Here is an 18,019-nt window from a genome sequence, read left to right as displayed (position 1 = left end):
GGACAGAACAAGCCCTCCTCGAGTCCTTGGACCATGTTCAGAAGACACTAACCCGGCCTCGCTATTTGCAACTGCATTCCTCTAACGGCTGATTACAGAAGCGAGGGAGGAAAGTGAAGGAGGGAGCGCAAAAGGGAGGTTGATGGAGGAGGTAGAAAGAAAAAGTACCCACGTTGACTTTGTTGAGCTCGTGGGGTGGAAGAACAACCAGACTTTTGCAAACACGCCAAGTTACATCAAGAGGAAAATTGCTGCAGATATTTGGTGGCATGGGATCGATCATGAATTCTGAGATATGAAAAATTCCTTATTTTCAGATACAACATCATTGTGAGATACTAAAAGTTTACTTTGGTGCTCCCTTTTGCGAGAAGCTGTAGCTGGAGTTCACCATGGAAGTGGCAAGGTTGAAATGTTTAAGATAGCGTTGACGCAAACTAAGATGGGGGCCCAAATTGAATGGGTTGGTCTGAATTGGTAGGTAGGTAGGTACAGTAGGTAGAACTGCAGGAATGTAGGTATGAATGCAGGAAAGGAAGAAGGTACGTAGGAATACAGGAAGGAAGCGGGGAGGGGCAGATGCAATCTACTATGACTTAACCACATTGGGAACAAAGCATGATTTGGTTTTGGTCAATGGCAGAAACCCAGTTCAGAGTGACCCGAAATCGGGAAAATGCGTGACTCAGCGTTACTAAATGTCACTGAAGGCCAACACGCTCTTAATGCTGCGTGACGCTCTGGGGAGGCAAGTCGACAATAACTAGCATTTAAGAATTTAAAGACAAAAATAAAGCCCGGTGTAAGGTCATTAAAAGATTAGCTTCACCTAGTTTTTTCTTAACACGCTTTTGTTTGTTCCTTTTTGTCGAACAAAGAACCTTCACAAGGAGTGAGTGGGGTATTTAATCACTTGAGTGCAATAATGATGGTTTGTTTTTCTAATGCTTGAAATATATATATATATATATATATATAAACAAATAAAAAATGTCTAATTTCTACTGAGGCACACAGATGGTAGGGCCAGAATTTGGCGCCAATAACATGAATCCATGGACCCAACCTGCCTTGTGTCAACAGTTCATGCTGGTGGCGGGGGTGTAATGGTGTGGGGAATTGCTTTCTACCAATACCAATACCAATCAGTCATAGCTTAAATTCCACAGCCTATTTGAGAATTGTTGCTGACCAGGTGCATCCCTTCATGGGCACAATTAACCCATCTTCTAACGGCTACTTCCAGCATGATAATGCACCATGTCACAAAACAAAAGTCGTCTCAAACTGGTTTCATGAGCATGATAATGAGTTGAATGTTCTTCAGTGGCCCTCCCAGTCACTGGATATTAAAAACCTATATAACACCTTTGGGTTATGAAAGAGTGGGAGATGTGCAGCATAAATGTGCATCTGACAAATCTGCAGGAATTGCATGACGCAATCATGTCAACATGGACCAGAATCTCAAAGGAATGTTTCCAACATTTTGTGGCATCCATGGCAAGAATAATTGAGGCTGTTTTGAGAGCAACGGGAGGCCCTACAGTACCCAGCATAACTATAGTGTTCTGAATAATGTGCTAGGTGAGTGTATATTGTGATCTTAATTTGCATGTTATGTGTTTGCATGTAAAGTCTTAAGAAACCTATAAAAAAGTGTTAACCTATATGAGTCTATATAATTATTTTTTTTTTAGATCATCTTGAGTGGGGGGTGTCTAGGACCATTTATTATTAAAAATATATACTGTTATACTGAAACTTAGCCTTGGACAACAGTTATAATGAAGCACAATATTACAACTGGCATCCATGTAAAAAAACATTTTTTTTATTTAATTAATTTATTTTGAAGGCCAACCTCTATCCAATAATTTGGAATGGTCCAATGAGACCTTGAATATAGACAGACATTGTAGGATAGTAAAGGAAAGAAGGGTGGAGGTGTCATTCACAGCTGAATCGATCATTCAAGTCCATTCCAGGTTCATTCACAGAGGCTGCCCCCTAGTGGTTCTACAACTACACTGCAGAATAATAGAGAGCACATTATTCAGAAATAAACATTTTGCTGTATTACATGTTGGTCGCACAATTTTAAAGAAATTAGCTTTGTTTATTTCCATTCATACAAATTCAAAGTAAAAAAAAAAAAAAAAAAACACTACTGAAAAAAGTTGCAGAGTGTATAATTAGCATTTAAATGTAATGCCAAATGTTGGCATTTACTGTAAATTCAAAATATTACACACTCATTAAATTGTTGTTTCATTTGTGATGAAACTCAAAGACTCAAAAATAATTCAACAAAACAAGATAACGATGAAACATGGTGGGAACATCCCTATGGTTTTGAACAATAAAGGTGTCACATCCTGTTGCCGTCTCTTTTCTGGTTCCGGATCCTCCTCCTCAGCATCTGATCCAGGATCAGGTCTGACTGCTTCACGTCGGTGTTCCCGCAGCCCACCACGGGACAGCTGCGGGGGGGGGTAGGAAAATGTCGTTGAGAGGTGGGCAGGTGTAAATGTTGTTGAGAGGTGGGCAGGTGTAAATGTTGTTGAGAGGTGGGCAGGTGTAAATGTTGTTGAGAGATCTGGTTCACCTGATGACTGATGGTGCACTTTTTTTTTTTTTTTTTTTTTAATTTTCCATTTTTGGCTGCTGGAAGCCAGAGCTTCTCAAACTGAGTTACGTGCATATAAATGTGGTTCTGTGTATTTCCGAGCTAAACAAAAGGAAAACTGAAGTACCAGGAGACATTTTTGTCCTATTATTAACAGTATTATAAGATAACATGCTATCTATTCCTAGGGCAAAATTCAGTAAGGACATCCTGTGATAAGTAGTTTAAACAAGCTTAATGGCCAGGTAATGTTAGCTTAAGAAAGGGGGGGGTGTATTACTTCTAACACCTGTTTCTTCAGTTAAAGTTTGTTGTCGTCATGTCATAACTTTTTTTGTATTGATATTTCCTGCGTGCGTTTGATTTTCCTTTTACCGGCATTTCTTTTTCTGCTTGTGTCGGGTTTGGATCAGGCCCAGGATGGCTTCTTCGTCATAGTAATGGTTACAGACCTTGTTCCTCATGGGATTCACCATCTCTATCTGAAATACACACATCATTAATTCACGTCACAACTCCACAATTTCTATCTGTAATGATTAGGCCAAGTGGTGGGAGAAGAAGTCACGGAGGCAGTTGTCAATCACCCGGTGTTGGTTTTATTTTTCTTTCACCATAAAGAAAACAAAACAACCAAATAATAATAATAATAAAAAATATACAAAAAACACTAGGCTTCTCAAAACAACATAGTGGAACTTGATTTTCCAAAACAAAGAAAATATCAAACTAGGCCCTGGGCTATTTGGCCCTAGCACTTGCTGCTTCCAGCAGGATTCCTGCAGCTCTGCCTGGAGAAGAGCTTCTATCCCGGGCTTTTGAACTGGAAGTTCCTCCTACAGAGACAAACCATCGTCATTATACAATCAATAAATGCAGACCTTACTTCCATGGCTAAATAATACTGCATATAAGGAGAGCTTATTTTACTATCTTGCCATATACTGTAAATATTACCACTACACATGGATTTGGGGTACTTTAAAAGCCTATTCTCTCAGAATTGCTAAATCCCCCACCCCCTGTACTCCATCACACTTGGAATAGTCATTCTTCAGCCAAGACAACGCCCGGTGATCGTTCTCAAGGATGAACTTCCTTCCCAGCAGGTAATAGCGAAGAGTCAAGGCATTCTTTCTCCACCACAGAATACCTGACTTTGTGTTTGTTGAGCTTACTACTGATGCACAACACAGGCTGGAGACTTTCGGTTCCCCCAGCTGCAGGGCAGCTTCGATGCCTAGGTCAGATTCATCAGTTTGAGCAGTAAATGTCTGCTGGAAGTCAGGGCTCTTCAGCAGTGGCTGATTGCACAGCACACTTTTCAGGCGCCAAAAAGACCCTCCCACACACACTCCCCTGTCCACTCAGCCTTGTTGGGCTGGTTCTTCCTTGTCAAGTTTGTAGGAGGCACTGAGAGAGTAGAGAAGCTGGGAATGAACCGCCTATACCAACCCACTAGGCCCAAAAATGACTTGGGGTGGTTAGGGTTAGGGTTATATGAGGTGTTTTTGTTTTGGGCTCAGCTGAGATGATGGCATCCACTTTTCCAACTTAAGGCAGGATGGATCGAGTCGATTGTCCTCTTCTCGACAAATGGGTAGATATTGTTTCACTGACTCCTCTTTGTCCTTCAAGGAATTGCTGCTCTCTGCTCTAGTATGCAACTTTGGGAGATCACCTCATCCATCCTCTGCTTGACCTGGTAAGGGCACTGCCATTTTGCCAGCAATTTGTTTTCAGAGGTTGGCAAATGTAGCAAGACTTGCTCACCAAGCTCAAAGCTTTGCTTCCTGTCATACCATTCTCTTTGTTTGGACTGTGACTTCAACAGGTTCTCACGAGCCACAGCTGTAGTCTTCATGAGCTGCTCACGCATCTTCAGGACAAAGGACTATGTACATACTTTTTGGCTAGTCAGACTCCTCCCACATCTCACAAAGCAGCTCATGAGGTGAAAACCAGTTGAGCCCTGGGGTACTTCATTATATGCAAACAGCAAGAAAGGCAGCCACTTGAGACAAACTCCTTCCGCATACCATTGAGAGTTTTATTAAAATTTTCTACCTTCCACCAATCAGAGGGTGGTAATGGGTGGTTCCAACTCTTTTAATCCCAAACATTTCATAGACTTCAAAAGTATAGGAGATTATGCACAATAAGTTCTAAACTGAACACAATAGCTAACCTAAATACTACCTAACTAACTGAACTAACTGATTCCTAAAACCCAGTGCAGTTATTAAATAGAATAATACAGAATAAAACAATACTCAAAAAGCTAATACAGAGTGGGGGTACAAAATACAGTCGAAATATGGGAATAGACTGATGTATATGGGATAGGCTATTTGTATATACAGATATGTCCAGTAAAGTGGCATGTGAATAAAGTGAGGTAGTGTGTGTGGAGGTATACAGTACAGTCTACAACAGTATGACACAGCAAAACAGTAACACTGAACAAAACAGCAATAAAGCACATTATGCAGTTACCCAGTGCAGTGATACAGTATCTAGTACAGTAGTACAGTAAAGTAAGGTAAGTGGGGCCTATGTGAGTGTCTCAGTGAGGACCCCTAGTGAGTTCAGCATTGACAATCCTTATGGCTTGCAGGAAAAAACTCAGTCTCAGTCTCTCCGTCTTTGCTGTGTGACTGCGGAGGTGCTTGCCTGACCGCAAAAGCTGAAACTGTCCGTTGTTGAGGTGGTGAGGATCCTTTATCATCCTGTGGGCTCTGCCACTACACCTCCTGGTGTATAAGTCCTGCAGGGAGGGGAGGGTAGTTCCAATGGTACGTTTGGCTGAACCCACTACCCTCTGCAGGGCCCACCTGTCCTGAGCAGTACAGTTCCCAAACCAGGCAGTGATGCTGCCTTTCAGGATGCTCTCCACTGCTCCAGAGTAGAAGGACTTGAGGATCCTCATCGAGACCCTGAATTTCTTCGGCTGCCTGAGATGGTAAAGACACTGCCTGGCTTTTCACACCAGGGTGTCTGTGTGTATAGTCCATGTTAAGTCCTCAGGGATGTGGACACCCAGGCACTTGAAGCTGCTCACCCTGTTGACAGAAGTCCCATTCATCACCAACTGCCCGTGCGTCCTCGTTTATAATCCTCTCCTAAAGTCCACAATCAGCTCCTTAGTTTTGCTGACGTACAGGAGGAGGCTGTCGTCCCTGCACCAGGGTGACAGGTCAGCCACCTCCTCGCGGTAGGCCTTTATCATCGTCGTTGTTGATCAGGCTCCCCACAACAATGTCGTCAGCAAACTTGATGATGGTGTTGGAGCTGGACCTGGCCACACAGTCATGTGCATACAGGGAGTACAGTAGGGGGCTGAGGACGCAGGCCTGGGGGGATCCAGTGTTCAGGGTGAGGGTGCTCGAGATGTGTCTCCCCACCCTAACCACCTGGGGCTGTGAAGAAGTCACACAGTGGAGTCTGGTGGGGACTATGGTATTGAAAGCTGAGGTCATGCTCAGACAAAGAGTGCGCGCTCATCCCCAGCGGTGTAACTCCAATTAGCTGGCGAGCTTGCGGTGTTGTGGCCAGCCTCAAACTGCACGCTTGCGGTGTTGTTGCCAGCCTCAAACTGCACATAAAAGGAGTTCAGTTCGTTGGCTAGGGAGGCGTCCACACTCGTGGCTGGGGAGGGGCTGCTCTCGTAGTTGGTCATAGTCTGCAGCACTTGCCACAAGGGTCTGGTGTCTTGTTATTCTATCTGTTGCTACACTGTGTCCCTGTATTTGTGTGTTTGTTTTGCATTCTTAACAGCCCTCCACAATTTGTATGCCGCCGCTTTGTAATTGTCCATATTTCCGGATAAAAGACCTTCGTTGTAAGCAGCCGTTCGCATTCAGAGCGCCGCAGATTGATTTATCGAACCCATGGTTTCTGGTTCGGAAATATCCGAACTATCACCGTGGGAATGATGCTGTCCGCTAACATAGCTATAAAGCGTGTAGATACTTCCGTAAACTCGCTGACGTCACTGGAACTTGATTGGAACATGTCCCAGTCTACGTCAGTCAGTGTCCTGAAGCGCGGCCTCTGATTGGTCAGACCACCTCATTACGTCCCTTGTCACTACCGGTCCACGCACGATGCACGGCTTGTAAACAGGAAGTAGCGAGATGGCCGTATGATCCAACTTTCCAAAAGCAGGAAGCAAGACGGTCTTGTATCTGTTCGTGTACGGTGTTAAGCTGTGGTGCAAAGTTCTATCTCCACTGGTGGAACATATGACGTGTTGATGGAAATTAGGTAGAACTTTTTTAAGGTTCGCCCTGTTAAAGTCCCCAGTTACCACCACAGCCGTGTCGGGATGTTTGTTTTGAAGTCTGCACAACACATCATACAGGTCTTATAGTGCTGTGTCGGTGTCCGCTTGCGGCAGATTATACCGCTGTGATGATGACCGTGCTGAATTCCTGGGGGAGGTAGAATGGACTGCCTTCTACCGCCAACCTTTCCACCTGAGAGACTGTCTGAACCTCATCTACCTGCTCCTCATAAAATGGCATGAGCTGCAAAGTGTCCATGGTGCTAGATAGAGCGTGATCAGTAGGCCTGTGGCTTAAAGAATCAATGCCTGGATTGTCTGTGGAACCTGTTTCTGTACTTTGACTCACCATGTCTAACAGGGCCAAAATTGACCTAGCACAGACTGCCAGTGCAGAGACCAGTATAACAGACTGTGGGACTAAAAAAGGCTCTACAAAGACTGGTGCTATGGGTTCCCTTGACTTCGACCTGACGACCACCCCACACAACCTACTGATTGTTTCCTGGAGTAAGTACTCTGGAGCTACTCCAACCTTCATAAGATAAGGTTGGTTGTGAGCTTGAATGTAAACCTCAGCAGTAGGCACATCCAAACTATGCCCATGCACACAGGCAACAGGGACTGTCTCTTCTGCATTACACATCTCCCTGGAGATAAACTTTGCCTGGACCACTGGTGACTGACGATTCAGGAGGAGCCATCAGTTTTAGAACATAACATATGCTTGTAGTCTTAGGTTTTTAACAGGGAAAAAGGGACACGTATGCCCTGCTTCACCACAGTTGTAACACACATCAACTTTGTTGCCTGACTGAGCTTTGCTTTTTGCAGATTCTACAACTGAGGGATTTTTGAAACTGGGCTGGCCTGGAGGGAGATTCCCTGAACCACTACCCTTACCCAACCCCTCAGACTTAGCCCCATGTGGTTGGAGTTGCCCTGCATAGTGGTAGGCCCCTGGTCCCTTGTGAGCAGTCACATAGGCACTGACCAGTTCAACAGCCTCTGCAGTAGACACCGGATTGTGCACTTTGACCCAACCTTTCACCTCCGGGAAGAGCACTTTGAGATACTGCTCCAGGATCAACTTTTCCATCACCTCCTCCTTGGTAAAGGTGTCTTACTGCACCCATTTACCTTAGTCATAGGTGACCTTAGTCATAGGTGACTCCATCACCAGCCACGTCAGGCTTAGAAGGCCAGACACAGTAGTGTTTACCTGGGGCCATTTACAGAAATACCTGCATTGAGGTGAGTATATAGCTCCTGTGGGGACTCTTCTGAGCAGAGTAATTTGATAACTTTAGACGTGACAGGCACCCCGATAGCATGGATCATAGCCAGCCCACTAGCCTGGCTAGCATTAGCCCTCAGCGGACTGCCAGCCGTGGAGAGCCTATTGAGGCTTCTAACAGATTTCATCCTTTTGTTAGTCCTACCTTAGCTAGTCTTCCTGGCTCCCGCATCTTAATCATAGGTACCACGTCAGACTTAGAAGGCCAGCCACAGTAGTGTGTTTACCTGGGGCCAGAGCACGCGACATTGAAACCCATCTTTACATTACATTTATCCAAAGCGACTTACAATTATTCAAACACCGACGGACACAGCCATCAGGAGCAATTAGGGGTTAAGTGTCTTGCTCAAGGACACTACAGCATGCTAGCAGGAGGAGCCTGGGATCGAACCAGCGACCTTTAGATTACTAGACGACCAGCTCTACCTCCTGAGCTACCATCCCCAATCTTAGATTGTTATCAAGCAACAGGAATAGCCACAAGAAACAGGCACACCAGCCACCAGCTATTCTGATATAGTTATTCATGTAGAGTCTAATGGTGTGAGGATGAGGCAATCAGAGATCACAAAGAGTAACACAGCTAGAACTTGTGATCTCGCCAGAAAGATGAGTCGGCATCAAGTAATCGTTTCTGGTCCCTTGCCTATGAGTGATGATGAAAGGTTCAGTAGATTAGTCTTGCTTCACTGATGGCTGGCTAAGTTCTGCAGAGATCAGGGACTCCCCTTTATACATAACTGGCCCTCGTTCTGGGGGCGACCTGACTTGATGAGGATGGACGGCCTTCACGCTTTCTGGGAACATCAGACCTGCTAACCTTGGGAAAATATTTTGAGTACAACAATAGTGTAACAAGGGGTCTCCGTGGTGTTGGAGTGACTGCAGCTAAATGACTCCATCAGTTATTGACACCGCAGCCATCTTGTAACAAAGCTAATCACATTGTATGCAAGGTAATATGGCAAACTTTATTATTAATTTGTCTGATTGGGATGTATCCCTTGAAATGCATCATCTTGTAAAGTTGCACTCATGTGATAAGACAGCCGCACATACGGACTACCACTGTAATTTTCAGTTACCACAATAGCGAAATTGCTGATTTTGTCACTGTTTATAATTTTTCATCATGGAAAAATAATATAATCAAAACATATAATATGAAACTGTCCCGAAGTTCCAATAACAAAAAAAAAACGAACATGGAACGGTCACCAATAAAATCTAATATGGGACTGTCACCAAGTTTCAGTATAATGCAACCTGCAACTCACATGTCTTGTATTGGCATGAGAGGTTTGGCACTTTCCTGGTTTAGATCGTATCTTTCAGAGAGGACACACTGTGTAATTCATGGCAACGTGACCTCTGCGTATTGTAGCGTTAGTTGTGGGGTCCCACAGGGATCAGTACTCAGTCCTTTACTGTTTAGCATCTATATGTTGCCTCTTGGAGATATCATACGCAAAAATGGAATTTGCTTCAATTGCTTTGTTGATGACATCGAACGACACATTCTCTGAGAACTAGGTAATCCATGCAATGGTCAGACCCTGGAGGCATGTCAGGGTGAAATTAAACAGTGGATTGTAATTTCTTGCTTCTCAACTCTAAGAAAACAGACATGCTGGTTATTGGTCCTGTTGGGCACAGGTAACAGTTTAAGGATACCACTCTGAACTTTGATAGCTGTACTATTACCCAAAGTAGCTCCGCAAAAACATTAGGAGTTATATTTCATTCCACTCTGTCCTTTCAACTGCATATTAATAACATTACCAAAACTGCATTTTTTTATCTTCCCAATATTGCTAAGATACGGCCTTTCCTATCCATGAGTGATGCGGAGACCAGAGTCTATTCATTTGTAACATCCGGTTAGATTTCTGTAATGTGTTGCTATCTGGCCTTCCCATGTCGAGTATTAAAAGCCTTTGGTTAGTACAAAACGGTGTGGCTAGACTCTTAACCAGGATTATAAAGTTATTAATATATAATATTAATAAAATAATATATATTCAAGGTTTTGCTACTTATAAAATACGAGACAGCCTCGCACCTTCCTATCTTACTGATTTTGTGATACCTTATGTACCATCTCAAGCCTTACGCTCACAACATGCTGGCTTCATTGTGATTTTGAGAGTTAAAAAGAAGTCCCCAGGCTCCAGAGCATTCTAATTCTGGGCCCGAGTACTCTGGAATGCCGTACCTATGGAAATCAAAGCTGCTACTTCTGTTGAAATGTTTAAATCAAGACTGAAAACAAATTTTTATAGTCTTGCATTTGCTTTACCACACCCATCCTGTTAGCTTGCCACTCACCCTGCCTTCATCCTTTAGCACTGGAACATGACATATGGATATTTACTCACTGTGTTCTACTACTGCCAACCTCTCAAAAATGGTAATGGTTAGAAAATGTTCAATGCCATCAGAGTCCTCTAGCCTCAACATCTTCGGCCCTCCAACCGGCAACCCCAGCCAGCGGGGGTGTAACATCAGCAAGGCCCCGCACCAAAAACATGCAGAACATGGTCATCTGGCCAGCGATGGACAGTTGTAATTGGTCCCCAGGAACGTCACTGCAGGCTGCCCACTGCTCCTAGGGGGATGGTAGCTCCTATAGGGGATGGTAGCTCAGGCGGTAGAGCTGGTGGTCTAGTGATCTAAAGGTCGCTGGTTCGATCCCAGGGTCCTCCTGCTAGCATGCTGTAGTGTCCTTGAGCAAGACACTTAACCCCTAATTGCTCCTGATGGCTGCGTCCGTCGGTGTTTGAATAATTGTACGTCGCTTTGGATAAAAGCGTCTGCTAAATGCAATGTAATGTAATGTAATGTAATGTAATGCTCCTGGCTGCCCCCCGGAGGAAGGACAAGCCAGGATGGGTTAGAAGCAGAGTACCCATTTCACCGGCCACCATTTGAAGCATGTGTGTTGGTCGGCGTTGCCGCCCGAGTGCATGTGTTGTGGTGTGTGTGCCGTGTGACAACTAAAGAATCTTCTTCTTCAGTGCAGTGCGAACGCAAACAGGAAAAAAAAAATGCCCTTGATGGTATTTATTCCTCGGGGGAGAAATTTCTTTCCCTATTTCACTCAAAGCAGTGCACACACAGAGCATTTCAAGGCCTTCGGACCTCTTTAATACAAGCTTCATTCTGGCATTACAAAATTACATTTTTAAGCACTATTTTTTATTTTCCATGACTTCAAGGAACTCTCTCTCTTAGCACAAAAGGGGGCTATTTTCAAGGTATTCCAGTATGTCACTTTCCGAGGACAAAATCCAAGTACTTCCAAGGCCCTGGTAAGAGGCCTGTAAATAGGTTCAATTTGAATAAGAAATTACAAACATGGACTGACCTGTGTGAGTGGGCAGCTGAAGTTGACCTGGCTCTGCGTCACAGCAATGTCCTCGTCGAGCTCCTCCATATCCTCTACTGTGCCTGGCTTGGCTAAAAACACATGACACAAGTGCAGTCATGAACACACTATCGTAGAAAGAAAGATGTGAAACCACTGAAAGGGAATATTGTTGAGTATAGGGAAAAGGATGTAGCTGTTATCAGACAATGCTAATCTCCGTCCCCCAGCAGCTGAATATGGAAATGTCTAGTATCAGTATCATATCTGATTATATCATAAAATAGGAATAAAATAAATCTATACATATCATTCAAGATTAAATTTGAATTAAATTGTATCAAATACATAAAATACTATAAAACAAGGGGTATCACAATTGTCCAAATCCATGATTCGACCTTCAATTTAAACTTTGTTTCCCAGCACTGACAGCAATGCCATTGCTAGACTATTGAGTCTTGATTTGAACACACACACACACACACACACACACACACACACACACACACACACACACACACACACACACACACACACACACACACACACACACACACACACACACACACACACACACACACACACACACACACACACACACACACACACACACACACAATTCCTCCTGAAAAGTGATGAAATTAAAAGCAATTTTCTCATGTATACCTGCATGCCTTTGGTATGTCATAGAGTAAAGTAAATAAACTGGTTTAATAAACTTTGGTTTTGTTGGTACCCCTGAGAAAAGATTATAAATAATTGGATTATAGTGATATCTCAAACTAACTGTTTTCTTTAATTGGTGTCACACATGTCTTCAATCTTATAATCAGTTATTCAACCTATTTAAATGGAGAAAAGTAGTCACTCTGCTGTTTGGTATCATCGTGTGCACCACACTGCACATGGACCATAGAAAGCAAAGGAGAGTTGTCTGAGGAGATCAGAAAGAGAATTATAGGCAAGCATGTTAAAGGTAAAGGCTATAAGACCATCTCCAAGCAGCTTGATGGTCCTGTGACTACAGCTGCAAATATTATTAAGAAGTTTGAGGTCCATGGGACTGTAGCTAACCTCCCTGGACTTTGACACGAGAGGAAAATTTACCCCAGATTGAAAAAAAAGGATAGTGCGAATGGTAGATACAGAGCTAAGGACAACTTCCAAAGAGGTACAAGCTGAACTCCAAGGTCAAGGTACATCAGAGTCTGATGGCACCATCTGTCGCTCTTTGAGTGGCTGTGGGCTCCATGGAAGAAGACCCAGGAGGACTCCACTTTTGAAAGAAAAACAAAAAAGCCAGACTGGAATATGCTAAAATGCATATTGACAAGCCACAATTCTTCGGGAGAATGTCCTTTGGACAGATGAGTGAAAACTGGAGCTTTTTGGCAGGTCACATCAGCTCTGTGTTCACAGGCAAAAAAATTAAGCTTTCAAACTAAAGAACACCATACCTACTGTGAAACGTGAAGGAGGCTTGTTTATGTTTTGGGGCTGCTTTGCTGTGTCTGGCAAGGGGGGCGCCTTGAATCTGTGCAGGGCACAATGAAATCTCAGGACTATCAAGGCATTCTGGAGCGTAACGTACTGCCCAGTGTCAGAAAGCTCTGTCTCAGTCGCAGGTCATGGGTCCTCCAACAGGATAATGACCCAAAACACACAGCTAAAAGCAGCCAAGAATGGATAAAAACAAAACATTGGACTATTCTGAAGTGGCCTTCTATGAGTCCTGATCTGAATCCTATCGAACAACTATGGAAAGAGCTGAAACATGGAGTCTGGAGAAGGCAGCCTCCAAACAGAGACAGCTGGAGCAGTTTGCTCAGGAAGAGTGGTGCAAACTACCTGTTGACAGGTGCACAAGTCTCATTGAGAGCTACAAAAATTGCTTGATTGCAGTGATTGCATCTGAAGGTTGTGCAACAAAATATTAGGTTATGGGTCCCATTATTTTTATCCAGCCCATTTTAGAATATAATTGATCTCTTTAGCAACAATTGATCTCTTTTCACAGTTTCTTTGCTTTACTCTATGACATACCAAAGGCATACAAGTATACATGAGAAAATTGCTTTTAATTTCATCACTTTTCAGGAGGAATGAAGCCTTGTATCAATGAGCTGTAAGGGTATCAACAAATTTGTCCACATCTGTGTGTATATAAATAAAACCCAATTTATTAATTTGTGAGATGAGTTAATCTTATTTGTAAAATACTAAGCGTGTTATCAATAATATCTAATATCAATAATACTTAGTCTCTTGCCACAAAAGTGAAAGTGGCTGCTTCTTATGCACACGGCAGTCGCAACACAGTCTGCTTATCACGGGAGGAGAAGAGAGAAGCCTATAGGAGACCTTAGAGTATAGATCGGGACCTGTCTCCCTCCATCCGTAACTAGCGCCCATGCATAACGGGGACACCCTGCGCGCCCCATGCGTCTCGTTCCCCCTCATTGTAAATATATCCGGTTTTAACGGTAACACCAGTGTTGTCATGAGTTTATTAACTTGTGGAGAAATTCCTCACTTGTGGCATCCCTCGTTTAGACAGAGAAGAAATACAGCTACAAGAGAAAATTTGCTATTCTGGAAAAAGTGTATTAACCTTATTATTATTATTATACGTTACGGTTTGAAGAAAACCAAGGGGAATATCACAGGTTTTCAATTATTTTTTTCCTAGCACTTTTCAAGGTATTGTAAAAATCATCAGCATTTTAGATTTTGTGGTTGACCTGTACTTAATTGTTCTCGTGATGTGCTTTAACTTCATTGTACGGTGCTTTGAGCTCAGAGAAAAGCACTTCATAAATAAAATGCATTATTATTATTCATAATACAAACACTATGATTTTTTTTTTTTTTTCTTTCGTGCTGTCAGCATGCTGGGCATACAACAGAGTGTATTTGTATCCCATTGCATTTAGGACAGAGTTAGTCTGCAAGTGGAGTTCAAGTTCTCAACCTGCAATGCAACTCTTTATTAATTCTTAAATCATCAAGAACTGCTGCAATAACTCAGTCCTGTGGATGACCTACAGTATAGGATGACAAGAGCACAGTTTTTGGTTATGGAGAACCACCACCAACCCCCCTCTTTGGAGAACTATTAATCATGTTTGGGTCTATAAACAACTGATCACGACTCCAAAAGGGGGAGAATCACCACGGTAAGATAAATAAACATAGAAACAAACAACATTTACACAAAAACATGAACATTGGACGACAACATGTATTGAAAAACAGTGAATTTGGTCCAGGAAAACTAGAACTACAGCTGGTGACGTGGCCTCTTCCTGTCATAATTATGGCAGCAAATGAGGGAGGAAAGGAGAGGAATGCAACCAGGAGGATGCTGGGGTGCACTTGAAGCAGGTGTGATGGTGTGTGTGCGTGTGTACGATGTCCACCAGTGAGTGTACATGACTTATCCCCATTGGTACTGGGGATAAGTACAAACACTATGCTTTCTAACTAAATGACCTACTGTATACCTAACCTAAGGTTGCTCAACCTAATCCGAGCTAATCCAGTCCCTGTAAATCTCAAATAAGTACATTTCAATTCATGGCTCTACTCTTAATGAATGATGGCAGAAAATATCATGGGGGTATTGACTGCTGTACAAGTGACGAATAAATAATTATTAAGATCTCAAATCATCTGTGTGTGAAATCCTGAAAAGAATTAAGTTTTTAGTGATTGGAGATAGATGCCTCTGCCACCTTGGGCTTTGTAGTCTAAAAAATAAAAATAAATAATAATAATTAAAAAAAAAAAAAGGCAATATATATAGATACAATATAATTTAAAACAATATAATGTACATTTTATTTAATATATTTCTTTGAATGCCATATTTAGATTTTAATTCTATTTTTACTAATCTGCCCAGCAGTAGGAGCTTGCCTTAAAGTATTAAACTATATTCTGTACATTGCAATATGTATGTATAATATAATAGACAATAAGTTAAAGATTAGAATATATTTAAATTAATAGTGATCACATCGAAAATTGAATATACTTGTTTTGCATGAAATCCTTGAAAATTGAAAAAATGGAGCTGTAATACACACAAATCCTTTGCTTAGTACTCATGCATTTGCCTCAGCCTCACCTTGGTTGAGAGTGTTTGCGACGCTGTCCTTGAAGGCCACCACCTTGTTGTGGTTCTCCAGCTCTGTGTCAGAGAGGCTGGCCATCTTCTCCGCAAACTGCTCCTTCACTCGGGCCGACAGGCTGAACATGGCCTCCGGAGGTTCCCGGCCCACCTGTAGGACATTAGACCCACTTCAATTTTACAAGTACTCTTCTTAAGGACCTACATGTTTAACGACTGTTCGGACTTACGACCAGCTCTCCGACCAGTCAATACCAATACCATGACGTCTCAGTGTCAAGCATCTCATCGTGCATCAGCCTTTATATAATATATGCACTATATACTGTATACAATATACACTATATACAACTCATCTTGTCACCGTTCTCAGTCTCATTCCCGCAGTCTGTCAGTATTGAATACACTTGTGTTGGGAATGGCCACGCCCCCTTACTGTGAAATATAACCGGTCCTTGCTTCTCGACCAATTTGCTTAACGACCTTGTCGTAGGAACGGAACTGGACCGTTAAGTGAGGAGTACATGTATGTATGCGCACACACGCACACACACACACGGTTTCCTCATGGGTTAGAACGGTATTTTTCAACCACTGTGGGAGCTCGCCAGCTGTGCCATGAAAATGCTTCAAATTCCACTCACAAAATAATATTAATAATGGAAATGAGCTCTAGGGTTGCAAGAGCTCTCTGTCAACGCTGACCTCACCAGGGGTCCTAACTGAGCCATGCACTAGGCTCCACTACCTACTGTACTGTATGTAGCATACTGTACCGCATACTGTGTCACTGTTCAGGGTTGTTCGTGATGCCGTATTGCTGCGCCGTACTGTTGTATACTGTGCTGTATTATCCCAAACACTACCTCACTCTATTCACATTCACATGCCACTTTAATTCACATGCCACTTTAAATGCACATATCTGTATATACATAGGCATATTCCTTCAACCTATTCCATTTTATTTCAATTTATTTTTTATTGTATTTTATTCTATATATTTTTTATCTTATTCTATAAGTATTCCACTTTTTAGGAGTCAGTTAGTCGGTCTATTAGAAAGGAATTTTCTACTTTTTATTTTATTTTATTTTTGTACTTTTTCCTAGGACTTCTTGTGTGCTATCACCGGGTGCGTTGCATTACATTTCACTGCATATATGTATGGAAGTATGTATATGTATGTGACAAATAAAAATCTTGAATCTTGAATCTTGAATCTTGAAGATCAAAATTGCAAAGATGTACTCCTGTGAAAAGTTGTATTGTAAAAAGTGCGGCCTGAGAGAAATGGTCAAATGCAGAGAACTAATTTACCCCAATGGGGTAAATAATGTATCTATCTCTCTCTCTCTCTCTCTCTCTCTATATATATATATATATATATAATGAATAAATAAACAAGGTGGGGAAATACTGGGTTGGAAAGGGTGGAAACTACCATTTAAAAAATATTTACATTATACAGAGAAAAGAAAAACAGAGAAAGATGACTCAAAGAAAGTACGACTATAAATAATAAGACTAGGAAAAAGGAATATGAAATGCAACTTCTTTCAATTAAAAAAACAACAATATTAATATCAAATTAACCTGCAAACTAGCACTTGTGAAGCTGGTTATGATTATTTTTCTTTTGATCCAGTTAAACGTCGTAAAAAACCCCCAAACAAACCCAAAAACATTCATTTAGGCAGAGTTGCGGCGCCTGGGGGGTTAAAAAAGGAGAAGAGGCGCAGCTCCAACAGGACGATTCTCACCTCGGACGTGACTCGTTCTACGATGTGGCTGAAGCAGTTGATCTCTCTGTCCAGCTTGGCACACTCCAGGATGATGTCCTCCATGGCTTTGATGCCAGGATCACCCTGCGCCTCTGGAACAGAAGGAAGCGGGTTGACAACCGTTCGATCGTAGAAACGCATGACCCCACTTACGGTCGCCCGGGAGACGGATGGTTTAAAAGCTGGTTTGACTCACTTTGAGATTCCGCCAAGTCCATGGCCATATCCGTCACAATGTCCATCCCCGTCCCGATGTCCGTCTGACAGTTTTTTAAGTCGGACAGAGCTGCACGGACCGCGCTCAGAGACATCTTTGCGATAATGTTTCTGGGAGACACACGACCGTACCGTCAAGATATAATTATAGCATTAAAACTATCATAGGGTGTTTGAATTAATGAAAAAAAAAAAAAAAAAAGTTTCTTTTGTGACAACGTGTTATTTATTTGTCATCGTCCGCCGAAATCAGGAGTAGCATCTTTGAAGTTTAGCTAGCTACGGGCTAGGAGCGCGTATGAC

At 42.5% G+C, this 18,019-nt stretch overlaps 1 protein-coding gene across 1 annotated transcript; it reads right to left on the bottom strand.

The window, feature by feature from the left end:
* Positions 1–1,812: 1,812 nt before the first annotated feature.
* nsmce2 (NSE2 (MMS21) homolog, SMC5-SMC6 complex SUMO ligase) lies at positions 1,813–17,983 on the bottom strand. The gene is made up of 6 exons (XM_080006221.1): positions 17,697–17,983; positions 17,480–17,592; positions 15,714–15,867; positions 11,582–11,673; positions 3,005–3,111; positions 1,813–2,483 (listed from the first exon to the last, which is right to left on the bottom strand). Exons 1-6 carry the CDS (start codon positions 17,809–17,811, stop codon positions 2,372–2,374), a joined length of 693 nt encoding a protein of 230 aa, XP_079862347.1. The 5' UTR covers positions 17,812–17,983; the 3' UTR covers positions 1,813–2,371.
* Positions 17,984–18,019: the final 36 nt, after the last annotated feature.

The sequence above is a fragment of the Zeus faber genome, assembly GCF_960531495.2.
Source record: "Zeus faber genome assembly, chromosome: 8".
In the NCBI taxonomy this organism is placed as follows: Eukaryota; Metazoa; Chordata; class Actinopteri; order Zeiformes; family Zeidae; genus Zeus; species Zeus faber.
This window is presented reverse-complemented; position numbering and strand designations above follow the sequence as displayed.

What these genes read in the sequence shown, in the direction of transcription:
- nsmce2 (XM_080006221.1), bottom strand. Translation starts at nt 17,811, where the DNA reads ATGTCTCTGAGCGCGGTCCGTGCAGCTCTGTCCGACTTAAAAAACTGT. An exon ending in GGACTTGGCGGAATCTCAAA is followed by an intron (nt 17,593 to 17,696) that starts GTGAGTCAAACC and finishes CTTCTGTTCCAG; the next exon opens with AGGCGCAGGGTGATCCTGGC. An exon ending in TCAGCTGCCCACTCACACAG is followed by an intron (nt 3,112 to 11,581) that starts GTCAGTCCATGT and finishes TGTGTATTTCAG; the next exon opens with ATAGAGATGGTGAATCCCAT.